General features: G+C 45.7%; 1 protein-coding gene across 4 annotated transcripts; it reads left to right on the top strand.

The window, feature by feature from the left end:
• The first annotated feature begins 720 nt into the window (after nucleotides 1-720).
• SLC24A1 (solute carrier family 24 member 1) lies at nucleotides 721-16,568 on the top strand. 4 transcript variants are annotated; one of them, XM_019280928.2, is made up of 11 exons: nucleotides 721-899; nucleotides 2,435-2,939; nucleotides 3,318-3,474; nucleotides 4,843-4,905; nucleotides 5,387-5,495; nucleotides 11,430-11,507; nucleotides 13,152-13,252; nucleotides 13,877-14,074; nucleotides 14,440-14,529; nucleotides 15,361-15,527; nucleotides 16,162-16,568. In XM_019280928.2, the coding sequence occupies exons 2-11, from the start codon at nucleotides 2,554-2,556 to the stop codon at nucleotides 16,409-16,411; spliced, it is 1,599 nt and encodes a 532-aa protein (XP_019136473.1). In that variant the 5' UTR covers nucleotides 721-899; nucleotides 2,435-2,553; the 3' UTR covers nucleotides 16,412-16,568. The 4 variants fall into 4 exon arrangements, with proteins under 4 accessions (XP_019136473.1, XP_010389250.1, XP_019136472.1 ...); XM_010390948.3 differs by having other exon boundaries at nucleotides 2,435-3,474; XM_039557439.1 differs by lacking the exon at nucleotides 721-899 and having other exon boundaries at nucleotides 2,854-2,939; nucleotides 3,314-3,474.
• Nucleotides 16,569-16,636: the final 68 nt, after the last annotated feature.

A 16,636-nucleotide genomic window follows, 5' to 3' on the forward strand; every position in this document is an offset into this window, starting at 1 on the left:
CCCCCCCCAGCTCCCTCAGCTGCTCCTGGTGCTCCAGCTGCTTCCTCAGCTCCATTCCCTTCCCTGGACATGCTCCAGCCCCTCAGTGTCCTTCTTGGCATGAAGGACCCAAAATCAAATCATAATTTTCTAATTCACCTGTGAAAAATCTGATTATTAGATCGTTGTGGCTGTTAAATCCTTGGCCAGGGATGTTGTTAATTCCTACCCTGTGGAGCTGCACCATATCAGTGCCACAGAAGAGTCACAAGAACCATCCCCAGGTTGCTGTGCCCAGCAGGTCCCTGCTCCCTCCCTTTTCCTTGGTGCTCCTGGCACAGGGCCTGAGGAATTCTTCCAGGAGACAACGAGTTTTAAACCTCCCTCTGGCATTGCAAAGTAGATACATACTGTGGCAAAGGCCAGCAGAACTGCTTGTCTGGTATCTGGCCTGTCAGCCACAGGAGATGCTTCAAAATGCAGCTCCATGTGCCTTGTTTAAAAGTGTTTCTATGTGTGATTTACCCCCTGCCAGTGCCGTGAGGGTGATCCTTGTCCACGGCTACTGCTTCAATCCAGTAGTTTGTGAAGGGGATAATCACCTGCCCTCACATTGAGAATAACCTGTGATAGCAGACAAAGGTGTTGGCTTCAGAGATAGACCCAAATCTATACAATACTATTTAATCTTCTTAGGGGCTGTGCATATTAAATGGGATTGGCTATTCCCCCACTAACATGTCCTTCACACCTGACCCGCTCTTGTTTTAGGACTCTACCAGCAGAGGAGACATTGTGAAAATTTTCACCTGCGTCTCTCTGCAACAGCATCTCCCATCTGGCTGTTCAGTACCAAAGAAGTTTCCAGCACTACACCCAACCCCTGGAACTCCCCTTTCTCCTGGACAAACCTTTGGAAGGTAGGCTGGGGAGGTTTGTTTGATTGCATTGGATCTCGTGTGACTGAGACAGGAGTTTATCAGGAGCTGACCTAGACTTACAAGACTAGAGAAACAATTCCTCTGGTCAGGAACTGTGAAAGGTTGGAGAGCTCTTAGAACTGATCCTAGCTTCGGATGTCTTTCTGTTTGCAAAAAGGCTTTTCAGCAGCTCATTTTGGAGAGGAGAAGTAAAACCAGTGTTTAAATAGGATTGTGTGCATACGTCTGTGTCCTCTCTGTGCCATCCTTTTAACTCTCCTATCTTTGTTAGGGAGAGTGATTTTCTCATAATGTGCAATTTGTTATACCTATTGCAATGTTCTGCCACATGCATGTTTATGTTCTTTTTACGTATGAAAAGCAAAGCTTGTTTCATCTGTTTATTTGGTACTCCCATGACCCTCTATTACTGTTGCCTTAGTGATCCTCTCAACAGTTTAAATTAACGTTGCCTGTTTTGCAAGAAATTTAGGCTGATAACTTCCCTGGGTGTTATGCAAGAGGGTAAGTCTGTGATAACTTGAATGAAGAGCTTACCTGAGAATGATTTAGAAAACTATGATTCACATCCAGCTAAAGAATAATGTAACATGCCCACTCTGAGGAAAAAAATAATCCATGAAGAATGTCCATTTAAGGTAAAACATTCAAGCAGTACTGAAAGGTAAATTCTGTCCAGGCCCAAACCCCTGTCTCCATGCTGTCACAGCTGCAGGCACTGTCACTCTGGCATTTACAATTTCTCTCCCTTTCTAAATGCTGCTCACATAATTATGCAAGATATGCTAATTACCCCCAATAAAAGGTATGATTACAATTCCACTTTGCCAGTTCTGATTTCTACAGAAAGTCCTGAAAAGATGTAGTCATAGAAACAAATGGTTGCTCAGCACCCCCAATTTTACTAGAACCACATCTTCCTCGTGCTCTGCTCAAATGGAAGGAAAAAACTTACCCTTCCTTGGATGGTTTCCTGGGGACTGAAAGGCTGGAAAGCCACAGAGCAGCATCACTGGGAACTCTAAACCAGTTTCAATCCTCCTGCTGAGGTTATTTTGGTGAATAACTGGTTTAGGAGGGAGTTTTATACAGCTTGGTCTTGTCTTCAGAGCATCATTTCTAGCAATTTAAAGTTGGTTCCTTGACAGAAGCCGTATCTTCTCCTCCTGCAGAACACTGACCCAGTTTATAATATTACAGAATAACAACTGGACTGCAGTAAAAGCACAATCCTTAACAGCTCCTGGATATGGGCATTTGTTGGGATCAGAATTCAGCTTGGATTGGACTGTCTCAGCCAACTCCTCTCTATTAAGCCAAACCTATGACTATTAATCAGCATAGCCTACAGTCATATATAAAAAAATAGACTGAAACCTGGATCTAGATGTCTCGTTACTCATTTAAGTTAATTTCTTTTTAATGAATAATAGAAAAGCAGTCAGTGAAGTCTTGCTGCCCAAATGGTGGAAAGTTGCAGTACTTTGTTTCTCACACCAGATTTTCTTTTGCAGGATTCCTCATTTTGTGCCATGCAGTTCCAGTCCTGATGCTCCAGATCAGCAAACTGCTGACCAAGTGAAGTCTTCAGTGGCTTCTGGACACTGAGTTCTGAGTTTTGAACCTTTAGGAAATGCATTTACCACAGAGGAGGCGGCTACAGAGGAACCGAATCCTTTTCTTGCTTGCCATAGTGTTGGTCCTCTCTTTCTGCCAGCTCCAGTTCAGCCCCTCTGCCCTTCCAGCATCACAAAGAGTCCCCCAACCCACAGACCCTGTCAAAGTGACCTCCAGGGACCTCCCCAGCAACAAGACTGCTGTAAGAGGCAATGCCACAGCACCCAAAATAAGGCACTGTATCTATGTGGACCCTGAGCCAGCTGTGCCAGTCACTACATCAGTGGGTACAACACCACAGCAAGAAAATGCCAGTGAAAGCTCCCAAGATGAAAAACCACCCTATGAGTCCAAAGGAGAATATCCCCAGGACCTATTCAGTGTGGAAGAACGCAGGCAAGGGTGGGTTGTACTTCACATCTTTGGCATAATGTATGTTTTTGTGGCCTTGGCCATAGTGTGTGATGAGTATTTTGTCCCTGCTTTGGGAGTGATCACTGAGAAGTTGCAGATCTCTGAAGATGTGGCTGGAGCCACCTTCATGGCAGCAGGTGGATCAGCACCAGAACTCTTCACCTCCCTCATAGGTGTCTTCATCTCACACAGCAATGTCGGCATCGGTACCATTGTGGGCTCAGCAGTGTTTAATATCCTCTTTGTTGTTGGCACCTGTGCCCTCTTCTCAAGGGAGATACTCCACTTGACATGGTGGCCCTTATTTAGAGACATCTCATTCTACATTGTAGACTTACTGATGCTCATCCTGTTTTTCCTAGACAGTGTCATTGATTGGTGGGAAAGCCTCCTTTTACTGACTGCCTATGCCACATACGTGTACACCATGAAACAGAACGTGTTCCTAGAGCAATGGGTGAAGCAGGAGCTCAACAAGAAGTCAAATGCTGTGCAGGCAGCATCAGCAGAGCATATGCAGAAGGTTGGTGTCATTAGAGTTCAGAGGGCAAGTTGGAAGTAACTTTTTCTAAGGTAAACCACAAAGAAAAACTGCATCTCCTTCACAAAGCACATATTTGAACCTCAGAATACAGGTACTGGTCAATAATTATGGTATTAAAATGAGGGAAATGCAAACTAGACAGAGATTCTAAGAGATTGGAGAACTCACTAAAAGGGAGTTCTACTTGTGCAATTACTAAAGGTCTCAGTTGTGGTTGCTTATGTGCTTTCAAAGATGTGTGGAATTTTGCTTACTTGGTTGTTGTAAAGAAGTTTCAGAATGAACACTTGCAGGAACACATTCTTGGTCTGGGAATAAGGTTGGACAATTCTGGTAAATAGGGGGGAAAAGGCTTCTGTCCCAGCCTCTTGCAACTGAGAGATGTTGGAGGAAAATTCTCTTTTCCCTTTCTGAAGCCATATGGGTTGCTGGGATGCTGGTGGTATCACTCGTTACCTGATCAGCAGCACAGAGAGGCATCTGGCAGCCTTTAGCAACCACTGCCAGCTCTCCTGGGCAGCATTTGGCAATCAGATTGAAGTGCCCAAACCCAATTCCATGCCACCAGATTTCAAACTGTCCCCTGGCATTGCAAGCTATGCTAGTTGGATGTGTCCCTGGCCCTCAAGCTTGCTTTGCCTTCTGATCCTGGCACTCCACATCATTTAAGGAAAGGAAGGAAGCAGATGAGGAAAGTGAGGATAGTTGAAGTGGTGCAGAATCAAGAAACTACTTCTCTTTCCTGCTTCTGGTTTGTTGTTCAGCCAGTGCTCATGGCTGGGAGTCCTGAAAGCTCCTGTGTTACATTCCAGTGGGATACATGTGCAAGAATATGGCAGTGACACACTCACATCACTGTGGACATCACCAAGCATCACAAATTGAATCCAGCCCTGCACTTGAAGTTTACAGAGAACTCTTATTAACATTTAGTAGCATGACAGAGAGCTGCTGAACCTATCCCTTGGGAAAATTAAATCACAGAAATTATAAGTGATGGAAAGTAATGCTAATTACTGTAAAAAATCCCCCTTTGCACCTTCACTCTGCTGGAAAATGAGTAAGGATACAGATGTTTGGGGATGAAGTCTGGGTCTGTGTGTAGCTACAGGAATCAGTTGTGACTCTGCCCCCAGGTGCCTGCATCCTCACTGGGGAGCTGTAGGTAGAATCCTGTTTTTCTCAGAAGCCAATGGTTTTAAGGAGGCCCATGGCTTTGGCTCTTTCGGTAGCATCCATGGGCATTTGTGTCAGCTGTCCCCCTTCCTCACAGGCAGCAGCCTGAAGGATCATTAGATCCTGAAGCAGCAGAGGTGATTGGTCATTTCTGTTCTTCGTTGCTTGCAGACAAGCACTGGGGCAGTTGCAGATGATGGAACAATGAAGCCAACAGATGTGAGGAAGCTGCAGGTAGGTCTAAGCAACTTTACAGGGATCTGAAGTCATTGTATTTTGAATCTCTCCCCATGTCAGGTCATGAGTAAAGGTGTCAACTCCTGTGTCAAGAAACCTGGACCAAAGCCTGTATCATATCAGGCACAATGGTCACAGTTTGCTTAAGAGGACACCTGGCTGAGGCCTGTCCTTAAAGGAATTTTTATAAAATTTAGGAGACAGCTCAGGCTTCCCGGGTGGATTTAACTAGAAGAGTGCTGTTCATTCTCTGCTATAAACAGGCATACAGAAATTCAGAAAGTGAGTCTTCTTACCTGGTTTTGTGGCCAAATTTCCTCCTGGGCTCTCATAGCAGAGGCTGGCAGGGTCCTCACAGCAAACACTGAACAGCTCATTCCTCTGCTGCTGTTGAATTGCTGCCCTATGGCCTGGAGAGGCCCTGTCTGATGTAGTGGACAAGGAAGCTGGAATTGACTGGCTTTGTGCCTTCCCACAGCCTGGGCCAGCCTTGCAGCGGGGCAGCAGCTCGGCCTCCCTGCATAACTCTCAGATGCGCGGCACCATCTTCCAGCTCATGATCTACACCCTGGACCCCCTGGCAGAAGGTGAGTGGATGTTCCACACCAGAGGGGCCTTGGGTTCACAGCCCTGAGTGGTTTAACTGGGAATACAATCAGTATTTTAGGGTCAGCAACTCACCCTTGGTATGCAGCTGAGCATCACAGATAGTGTCTGGTGAGGGGAGCTCTATGGCGGTGGGATGTGTCCCTTCTGATCGTGTGGCTGGCAAGGACAAACACTTCATGTTTTGGTCCTGCCATATCTACTTTTCCTGTGCCAAGCTAGTTACTGCTATGGTGGCAGCTGCTGCTGCTGGGGTCCCTGAAAGTGGTGACAGTCAGTCCTGTCCCTCATCTCTGCTGTCTCTCCAACTGCAGGGTCATCAAACGTTGAGTTACAGGCTTCCTCTGTTCCGCAGCATGTCCCATCTTCCTCTTCTTAGCTCAGACCTAATCCCAGCCTTGAAACATCAGCAGAAAAAGAGGTTAAAACCCTTGAAGAATTGTCTTTTTGAAATAGTTAAAATCCCAGCTGAGATTCTAATCATGATGGTGAGGCCAATTCTATGTGATTCAGACCGACACCTCTAAAAGCCCACCTGCACTGCTATGGTATCATCACTACCATGGCAAAGCATGCCCACAGCACTGTGCAGGCAGTGGGCAGCTCCCCAGGGCCAGGGAGGCACCAGCTCAGGTCCAAGACCTCTTTTAAACTGCTCAGGGTGCAAAGAAGCCTCATCTCCAGACAGACCAGGGTCTTTGTACACAGCCTTTTAACAGACTGCTTTATATTAACTTTAATCCAATCACACCATGGAGGTTCCTTTTCCAAGAAATAGAGAAGCACATTAAAAAAAGACATTTTTAAGGTTTTCTTTCCTAGCTCAGCACATGCCCCACCCCTCCACTGCCCTACTTGTTCTAAAGAGATTATCTGCTGCCCATTCAAAGAGAGATTGAAGCTAAGCAGATCAACACCTCTAGTGTCCCTCACAGAGGTTACAAAGAGGACTCTCCAGATCAGAATCCCAGCTGCACAAACTGATCGAGGGAAGAAAGGAGGTTGGATGAGGACAGCAAAGCAGATCAGTGGCTGCTTTGACAGATTCCAGTGAAGGCACCCAATGTGTTACGAACAGTAGCCTAACAAGAGCCAGACGCATCAGGGTTTGCTCCTTGCCTCCTGTGCCCCTGAAAGGTTGTATCAACAGCACCAGGATAGACCCAAAACCTTCCAAGAGGATATGCCATTGCCTTGAGCATCAGGAAGTGCCAGAATTGAGGGGCTGATGCCACTTAGAGACCTCCCAGCACCTTCTCATCCTTCCCACACCTCTAAATGTCCCTGTGCAGTATCTCCCCACCCCAGGCCACCACAAGCTTGGCTTTCTGGTCCAGGCTGGTGCCCTGGTGGAAACCCTGGGGCCTGTCAGCAGGAGAGTTGTGGGGGGCTGAGTTTGGCAGCCCAGGCGAAGGAAAGCCCCAGCCAGTTCAGCCCAGAATAGGCTGCTGGGAGTTTCCATGCAGTTGTGAGTCACTGTCCTTGCTAACGAGGCTGTTGTTCCCAGGCCTTGTGAATACTGAATAAACAGGTCTGGGGGACCAGCTTGGATCTTCTCTCAGAGACCTTCCCTACCCATTACGTAGAATCACAGAATCATTCAGGTTGGAAAAGACCTTTATGACCATCAAGTCCAGCACTGCCAAGGCCACATGTCCCCAAGTGCCCCATCTACACATCCTTTAAATCTCTCTGGGGTTGGTGACTCCCTGTGCCAGGGCTTGAGAACCCTTTGGGTGTAGAAATTTTTCCTGATATCCAGCCTAAGCCTCTGCCGGCGGCCCGGCAGGGTGTGAGTTCCTGTGTGTGCGGCAGCCACTAGATGGGAGTGTGGCCGTGTGTATTTGCGTCTGATACCGCAGGGACTGTGCCGGGATGGGCACAGCCTCTCCAGAAGATTTTTATTTCCTAGACCCTTTACTTTACTAACGCCACTGAGTTAATGGCAAAACCTCTGTCCCACGTACGTGCCTGCTCCACTCAAGACTGTGAGAACAGAGACAGCGCCTTATAAAAGATAACAATAAAATTACTGTATTACAACAGCTCAGCACTCAAAATCAAGGAGCCAGTGTGTCTTGCAGGAGATACTCCTGACCCTGATAAATTCCTACCTGAAGAAAAGAAAGTCTGGAGAAAAGGAATTTATGCATGGACTAAAAAACCTAAGTGCCTTGAGGAGCTTGGCCAAAGAAATGAAATGACATCCTGAGGATGGCTCTGAAAAAGGATTTGAACTTGCCAAGGCATATCAGGACTTGTGTTCTGATATGTTAATAGTTCCCTATTATGTTATATATTATATATGTGTTAACATATTATATATGTGTTAACAGCTCTGCAGCCCTGTGGGACCCTGGGGACAGCTATGCCTGGTTCCCATGGATCACCAATACAGTCCCTCCCTTTGCTGTGTGTGCAGCACTGTCTGTACCAGGCACATTTCTGTAATTAGGCTGCCACATAAAAGATGATCCCAAAGCAATTTATCTTTCCTCAAGGGCCCTTGTTCCTTCTTGCCAAGGCCTGTAGCATCAGCACTTAGAGGCTGTGGTAATGAACACTCAACAGAAGGAAAAGGTTGCCAGCAGTTGCTCAGCAGTTCCTCACTGAACCTACTGCAATTAGGATTCTGTAGGGTTTCCTTCTCTCTGCTGCCCTCGCTTTTTATTTGGGCAGCACGGAAGTGGTTTCAGGGCAGCAAGGTACGAAACATAGAAAAGCTGGGCCTCCAAAACCAAATTTCAGGGGCAGAGGTCTTGGAAATACAGAATAAGTCTGAAACACAAACTTGCAACACCCCTTGTGTGAAACAAAATTTCTCAGTTGAAGAGTGGATTGAGTTCAGAATGTGTTTTTTTCCTTTTTGAGTTAGGAAGGTATCATTACTTAAGTCTTTGTCTCCAGGGAGACTACATGTTTACTTTAGAAATTCCAATATTCACATTTCATCCTGAATTATATTTTTGACAGAACTTTTTACTTTCAATGTGCCTTTTTTTAAATTAGGAATTTCTAGCAAGTTTTTTGTTTTGTCCTTTTCCCCACTTTCTGTGAAAGTGAGTAGAAGAAGAGCATGAGATCTTTTCAAGATCATCCCATTACACACCAGAGGGAACTGCTGGGGAATTAAAGGGAGCGAGGATTTTGGAAATGCTCAGGAACCCTCTCATTTCTGAACCTCTAGCCTTACCATCAGACTCTTCAAACTCTAGTCACACAGAGAAAAAGGCAGAAACCTACATTTCTTTTTGAGTGAAGCAAAAGGCTCCAGCAGAGAGGTTCTCAGAGCTGCCTGCCCTCACTATGCCCCAGTTAACAAGGTAATGATTTTGGAAATTAGACCAGAGCATTGGGCACTGTTGCAGGCCGGACAAGGCTGAAGGCAGCTACAGCTTCTCCTTGCTTCATTAGCATTCCATCATTTGTTGTAAGAGAATCATGATACAAAGGGGCAAAAGGAATTGAAAGACCTTTATTTTATATTTCCACTTTTAGACAGCAGAATCTCCAAATCCTTCAGGTTCATGCCAAATTGTAAAGAAAAAATCCTCCCTGCTGATTGTGTTGTGAATCCTGTTGGATTGAATACTAGTGCCAAAGAGTGAATTAAATGTAAGAGCCAAATTCAAGGTAGAAGCTCAGCTGCTACCTGAAGTCCATCCTGGATGCTGTCAATTCACAGAACAAGAATTCTCCTGGAAAACATCTCAGGGCCACCGGACACAGACATGCCCTGTGTCATGCGTTCTCCGCCCAGGGGACAGAGTTGCCAGCAGTGAATGCCCCAGGGGACTGAGAGGGACATTGCCCTGCACAGCTAATCCAGAACAGCATGGACTGAGCTCACGGACATCCTTCCTCCCCATGCTGACATGCAGATCTGGCCAGCTTAGAGCCAGTTCTGCCTCCAGTCTCAGTCCCTCCTGCAGGAATTGTGTGTCAAAGGAATTAACACCCTTTTAAATGAGGCTGATCTCATGAGAACTGGACAGTGGCCTGGGCCTAATCTGTTTATCCTGACAGAGAGATGCTCCCAGGTTCCACTTGGCACTCCCAGCCTGTGGCCTGGCTGAGGGCAGCGAGCCAGCAGCTTGAATTTCCATAATCTCAGCCTGAGCCTGACTGCCCTGACCCTGCTGACAGGAGCTTTTGCAGCAGCTTCTGGGAAAAGTCAAACAGAAGGATGCATTGCCCACTGCTTAGAGGAGACTGGGAGCAAAAGGTCGCCCCTGCACTGAGGGACGTGCTTGTGCACAAGCACAGGGAGAAGGAAGTGAAACACTTCACATCCCCTCCAGTGAACTTCAGTTGACAAGGAGGATGGAACAGTCCGGCTCTTGAGTCCCAGCCAGCCTTTCAAAGGAGAATAAATTACCATTTAGATTAGAAATTCTTACCTGTGATGGTGGGGAGGCCCTGGCACAGGTTACCCAGAGAAGCTGTGGCTGCCCCTGGATCCCTGGAAGTGTTCAAGGCCAGGTTGGACGGGGCTTAGAGCACCCTGGGATAATGGAAGATGTCCCTGCCCATGGGAGGGGGTGGGGCTGGATGACCTTTAAGGTCCCTTCCAGCTCCAACCATTCTGTTACTTCATGGTCATTTCATCTCAGTCCAGCCATTCCACTGCTCAGTGGAAATCCTGGTTGGTGAAAGATGTTTCTGTCAGACAGAAGCAGGAATCTCACCAGAGTAGGACTTGTCCCCTGAGGTGTTAATGTCTAAGCTGGGCCCCGTTATTGGGCATACACCAGAATTTACTGATTTTCAGAAGGTTCAGTTCAGAACAGTAATTCTGCTCAAATGGCTGGACCTGCTATTTCTATTATCTCAATGTCACTCTGATTAATAAAGTGGCAGGGCCCTGCCCTTGAGGCAAATGACAACAGCACCTTCTGGGTGCATAGGCAACAGCACAGTAGATTAGATCAGTGTGATAAAACTTTCAGAGGAAATTAATTTACAGCCCTGCACACAAGCCAAGCACAGCATTGGCCAATTCCTTGTGGCTACTGTCCACAAGCAAATCCAGTGACCCTCAGTCATTGGGTGTGCAGCTCAACAAAGGACATAGATTAGAGCAAAATGGGACTTTTCTTTGAACCCATTCTTGTTCACTTTCTCTGAGAATCAGCAGTAAGATATTTGAGCAAAAAACAACTATAGAGACACACAGTTTCACAGTTCACTGTAAACCACTAAAAAAGCAGCTCAGCAGAGTAGAGCAGAGCTTGGTTTATAGTGGAAGAAGCCCTCGGCAGTCCCAGAAATAGAGCAGCAGACCTGTGCTGGTGAAGATCATCTCTCAGACAGCCTGGACCATGCTGAACCTGGATACCAGGAGCAGGAGACACTTGTGTATACTTAGAAAAAGCAATAATTTTTCAGGGAACTGGAACATAAAAGGTATTTATTTTCCATTCCCATCAGGTCCCCAGGCTGTAAGCAGCACCCTAAAGCCTCTTCAGCAGCCACATGGCAGGAGGAAGGTGTCATTTTTAGTTTGCACATAATCTAGCGCGGAAAAAAATCAATAGTCCATTGGGAAAAAGATGATATTGCACCAAAACTCCTCCTCTGTTCTTTCTGCATTTTCTTCCTATGAAGTACAGATATCCTCTGTATTACTGACCCAGAAAGGATTTCTCATTCCTCTAGATTGTCTTTAAATAGGATGGTGTTAGTACCATGTCAAATTGCTGGTGTAATTGCTGTAGCACTAGGCAGTTAAATACAACAGCTATGACCAACTAGCAGCCAAAAACTGGGGTCACAGCCAGAACAACTCCTGGGGAAGTGCTGGCTGCAGCCCCTGCAAGAGGAAGGGGGCAAGAGCATGTGTGTGTCGGGGAGGCAGGTCAAGGGGGGCTTTGCAGTGACAGCCCCTGATGACTGTGTCCTTCTCTCACCCACAGCAAAATTTAAAGACAGGGTTGACATCCTGAGGAACATGGCCAAGGCTGAGACCCTGGAAGGACAAGGCTCCCAGCCAGGTGAGTGCAGGAAGAGCCAGTACTGTTTGCTTTGTTTTGCACAGCAAGCCCTCACCTTCCCAACACACAAAGCCCGAGGGCTGGCAAAGAAACACTGGGGTCTAACACAAATTTTGTGCTATTACTGGTTACAGATGACTGCTGTAACAATGCAGCAGAAATCAATCGATGCACGCAGGCAGGAACAGCCATCCCCAGCGGAGCTGTTAGTGAGGCAGCGTCCGGGCAGGGAGAGATACAAGGATGCACTGGAAATGGCCAGGGAACAGTGCAGGAGGGAAATCAGACCATTGCAGATAGCACTTGGGTGCTGCTGGTCTTTGGTAGACCGTGCAAATGAGGTGTTTGTTAAAACAAAGTACCTTCACACACTTGCAGAAGGGCACAGAAGGTTGCTCCAGAGGAAATAAGCTGCACTGACTCCCATCTATAGCAATTCCAAGGACGTGTGCATCCTTCCTTTAATATAATCACAGAATCATGTAATGGTTGGGGTTGGAAGGGACCTTAAAGACCATCCAGCCCCACTCCCTCCCATGGGCAGGGACACCTTCCATTATCCTAGGGTACTCTAAACCTCGTCCAGCCTGGCCTTGGACACTTCCAGGGATCCAGGGGCAGCCACAGCTTCTCTGGGTAACCTGTGCCAGGGCTTCCCACCCTCACAGGGAAGAATTTTTTCCTAACATTTAACCTAGATCTGCCCTCTGTCAGTTTAATGTTTTTTCTGGGCTTTCTCTGTCACTGTTGACACACAGGCTTGTGCTGCCAGCAAGGCTGCAGATTTTGAATAACAAGAAACTTTTGTGTGGAAGATCCCAGCTCCACACAACATAGGCACCTGAGCACCTCCCAACACGGCCTCACACAGGTGAATGAATCCCAAACTTGAGAAAAAACTGTTTAAAACCCAAGTAAATTTTTGGTGCGTGCTATAAGCACCACACTGACTTCACTCCCTCACCTCTGCTCCGTGTTATCCATATTTCTACTCTATTTCCACAGAGGTTTCCGTGTTCCTCTTGGCTATGCAGGTTAATTCAGGAACAGCAGGACATTGCAGTTACTTCCTTGTATGTGTCAGCACTTTCCTCCTATTTGCTTTTGAATACCCACCAAATGATCAGGGATTAAAGTCTGGCAGCACATCCTGGTCATTTCTCAGAAGCCTTGAAGAATATCAGGTCCCTGAAGAATGCTGTGCTCTGCTGGGAAGAGGGTGTCAGGGGGGGATCTGAAAAGCAAAGCTTTACATCCTTTCTGAGTTTTACGGATGGTTTTAATATAATCTTCAGAATCCAGAAAAAAACCAAGAAATGTTAGTCAGCTGCAGATGAGGTAATTAGCATTTCCCTGTTACACATGCGCCCCTTACAGCAGTTCTGGATGGAAGGTCAGGGGAGCATCAAAATGTCATTCTACTCCAGGTGGGCCAAATTCTGCCCAGATTTACCAAACACAATCACAGGAGTCAGGGAGGACACACAACAAACCTAAGCAATCTCAGGGTGTTTAACCTGAAATGCCACCATTGTGGTAGGGAGATCAGAGCTCCTGCTGGTCACAGGGAAGGTGACCACCTGATATGGTGACCACCCATCCAAGATGACTGAAACCAGAACTCCTTCTTATTGCTTTTTGTAGAAGAGGAAAAGAAAGCACCGAGCACCGTCCAGGTAACTCCTGCCAGTGACTCAGAGCCCAGCAAAGACACACAGAAGGCAGATGTGCCACAGGATGGACAGGTATCAAAATCAGGAGCACAGGCACTAAGTGCCCATCCAGGCTGACCTTCACGTGTACTTTCTTTCTTCCCTCTCCAGAGCTGTTGGGGCAGGACCCAACCCATGTCACTGGCATCTATAAATAGGCTCTGTGTGTAGTGATTTATTAAGATGCTGGCTGAAACATTTTTTCTTACAAACACAAATTGGGTCCAAATTATGACACCAACTGAGACTGGATAGTATTGTCCCCTCAAATGACTCTTCTGTGGTCAGAGGGCACTCCAGGGTAAGGGAAAATAAGAGCACCTGCCTGTCCTGTGCTCACCAGCAGACTGTTCTGTTTTGCTCCCCAAATCCCTTTCAGGTGATGTAATTTGGCAGTTCTGATGAGAAAAGGTTTTTCAAGGATATAAAATGTTTAATTTGTGTCTAGAAGGTAGTTATAGTTAATGGATGCCAATTAGTTAACAATACACAGGTACTGGGGTGGAGGTGTGCCTGGATTCTGTCCCACAAGAGCTGTGGCTTCCCTCAGCAGGTTACAAATGTGAGCTCTGCTCAGGTGAGGCCATGGTGAGTAACTGCAGCTCCTTGTTAGTGTGAAAACATATTGGCTTTTTGATTTTTTATCCTGACGTACAGCCTCCATCAAGCAGTGACACCTCAGACAGCAGCTCTGAGAGCCAGGAGGACAGCGATGGTGACAGCACAGAGGGTGATGAAAACGATGAGCCCTTATCTCTGGAATGGCCAGAATCAAGGAAGAAACAAGCAATTTACCTTTTCCTCTTTCCCATTGTCTTTCCTCTCTGGAGCACTCTGCCTGATGTCAGAAACTCGGTAAGAATCTATCTTCCTTCTGCTACTGGAGTCATTAACTAAGCTATAGACTTCCTCCAGGCAAGAGTCCCTGGGTCCATTTTTCCATGTCTGGAGTCTGCATAGTTGAAATACTGTTAGTGCTGCAGGGAGTGGGACAAGAGCCCCAGCTGCAGTGTAATGTCATCCCAGAGACTTTATTTAGTAAACCACAAACTCTAGCAACTACAGGTCACCTAATCAAGCTGAAAAACAGAGCAAACAGAGACCAGGGTCCAAGTTAAAGCAATCAATTGCAGTGAAGTGTTTCAGGTGAATAGTTTTCAATGGGCACTATTAACTTCCCTGAAACGTCTCTTTTTTCTTTTCAAACTTGATTTCAACAGGAGTCAAAAAAATTCTTTGTCATCACATTTTTTGGATCCATCCTCTGGATTGCTGCATTCTCTTACCTCATGGTGTGGTGGGCTCACCAGGTAAGAGGCTTATGTTCTTTCTGCAAATCACCATTTCAGAACAAGTAGATGGAGAGAGGGGACAGTGTTACTGTGGCATTTTATCTGATGAATTACAGCTGCAGTCATCTATCACAACAGTAGAAACTTTGTTTTGTTAAAACCCAAACGGGAATTTTTGATTTGACAAAGATTCATTCTTTTCTGAGAACTTCCAAGGGAGTTTGTGCATCAGTGAAAGGAAAAGTACTATCAAGATTTATCTTAATTCTGACTTTTCATTGATTAATGTTTCTGTGCAGAACATAATTATCCATTACCTAATTAAAATTCCAGGAAAATATAGGTTCTGATTCTGGAGGCTGCTAAATGATCTTCACTCCCCCAGTCTTAATGTTCACCTGGTATTCTGGGAACTAATACTTCCATCTTGTAGGATCAGCCCCCCAGTCTGTATTGAGTGATATATTGCACATGCCCAGTAAATCTGATCATGCCGTAAATCCAAGGACTGTCATCTCCAAAGGCCCTTGGATCTTGCGGAGCTGATGTTAAATTCGGAAAGGCAGACAACATCTAGAAGAGGAGGACTGAGGACAGGAAAATTGTGCTGTAGCTGACTTGACCTTGGCTCGGTGCTGGCACCACTGTGGTCAGATTCCCTATAGAGCAAATCCAGAATCAACAGACACTGTAAAATTGAATTTTTAATTCTATAAAGCGGGAAAATGCTGCCACATTTATGGGACTCAGAATATTTTAACGCAAACATAGCACAAACACTAACACTGCACAGAGCAAGTATACTCATGTTCCATTGCTAACTGCACTACCCAACTTTGTGTTGATTAGGTTGGTGAAACAATTGGGATATCAGAGGAAATTATGGGGTTAACCATACTGGCAGCAGGCACATCCATTCCTGACCTCATCACCAGTGTCATCGTGGCACGGAAGGGCTTAGGGGACATGGCTGTGTCCAGTTCCGTGGGCAGCAACATCTTCGACATCACTGTTGGGTGAGTAGCAGGTCAATGCTAAGAGATGCATTTCTGAATCACAAAGTTACCTGGTTTTAAACCAAACACACCTCAGTTAATTTCATTTTAGCTGTAGTTAAAATGAAGGGCAGCTGAGCAACCAGTTCCTTTTGAAGAAACCCAACCCAAACCCAGCCAGGAAAGACAAACTGTCATAACTCAGCCCATTATCCTCACCCAATTCTAAATCAACACAAAATTACCAATTTTTCAAGACAAAAATGCAAGAGATCTTTGGCTAATGTCAAAGATATACAGGCAGGAACCTTATCTGATCACTCAGACACTCAGCTCCTGGGGAAGGTCAGTATCAGTGCCTTGATCTCCCATCCTAAACCATCAGGACATTTCTTTATTATAGCACATCAAGGCACTTAATTCTTAGGCATTATTTTCAAACCCCTTTTACTCTTGGATTGGATTATGATAGTGCAAGCATTATCCAAATGCAGTTTTGACAGGAACAACATCCAGTTTAGATTTATGCTGAGCTATAGTGAATACAATCATGCTTTTTTTTTCCCTGTAACAGTTTGGAAAAATTGCTTAGTTATGATGCAGAAAATGAACTGCCTTAAAACATTTATTTCAATTACTTTTCCTTTCCTTGCAGCCTGCCAGTTCCCTGGTTCCTTTTTTCTATCTTCAATGGCCTCAGCCCCGTGGCAGTCAGCAGCAATGGTTTGTTTTGTGCAATTGTTCTCCTTTTCCTCATGCTCCTGTTTGTGATTATCTCCATCTCTCTCTGTAAATGGAAAATGAACAAATTACTGGGGCTCACCATGTTTGCTCTCTACTTTGTGTTTCTGATCATCAGTGTGATGTTAGAGGACAAGATAATATCCTGCCCAGTATCTGTATGACAGGTGGACACTTCAAGATCTAGGGGAGGATCCAGCAACATCAAAAGATGGTTGAAGTAGCAGTTGTTCTGCTGAAAAAAGCAACCAGAATTGTAACAAACTTACTGAAAATAAGGTATCTTTAACATGCTAAAAAATAAATCAGTCTCAAGTGGTGTGTCAGCCTCTAATGTTTTTCATTAGGATCAGAACAGATACTGAAACTACCAATATCAAGTAACACAC

The sequence above is a fragment of the Corvus cornix genome, chromosome 10 (assembly GCF_000738735.6).
Source record: "Corvus cornix cornix isolate S_Up_H32 chromosome 10, ASM73873v5, whole genome shotgun sequence".
Classification (NCBI taxonomy): Eukaryota; Metazoa; Chordata; class Aves; order Passeriformes; family Corvidae; genus Corvus; species Corvus cornix.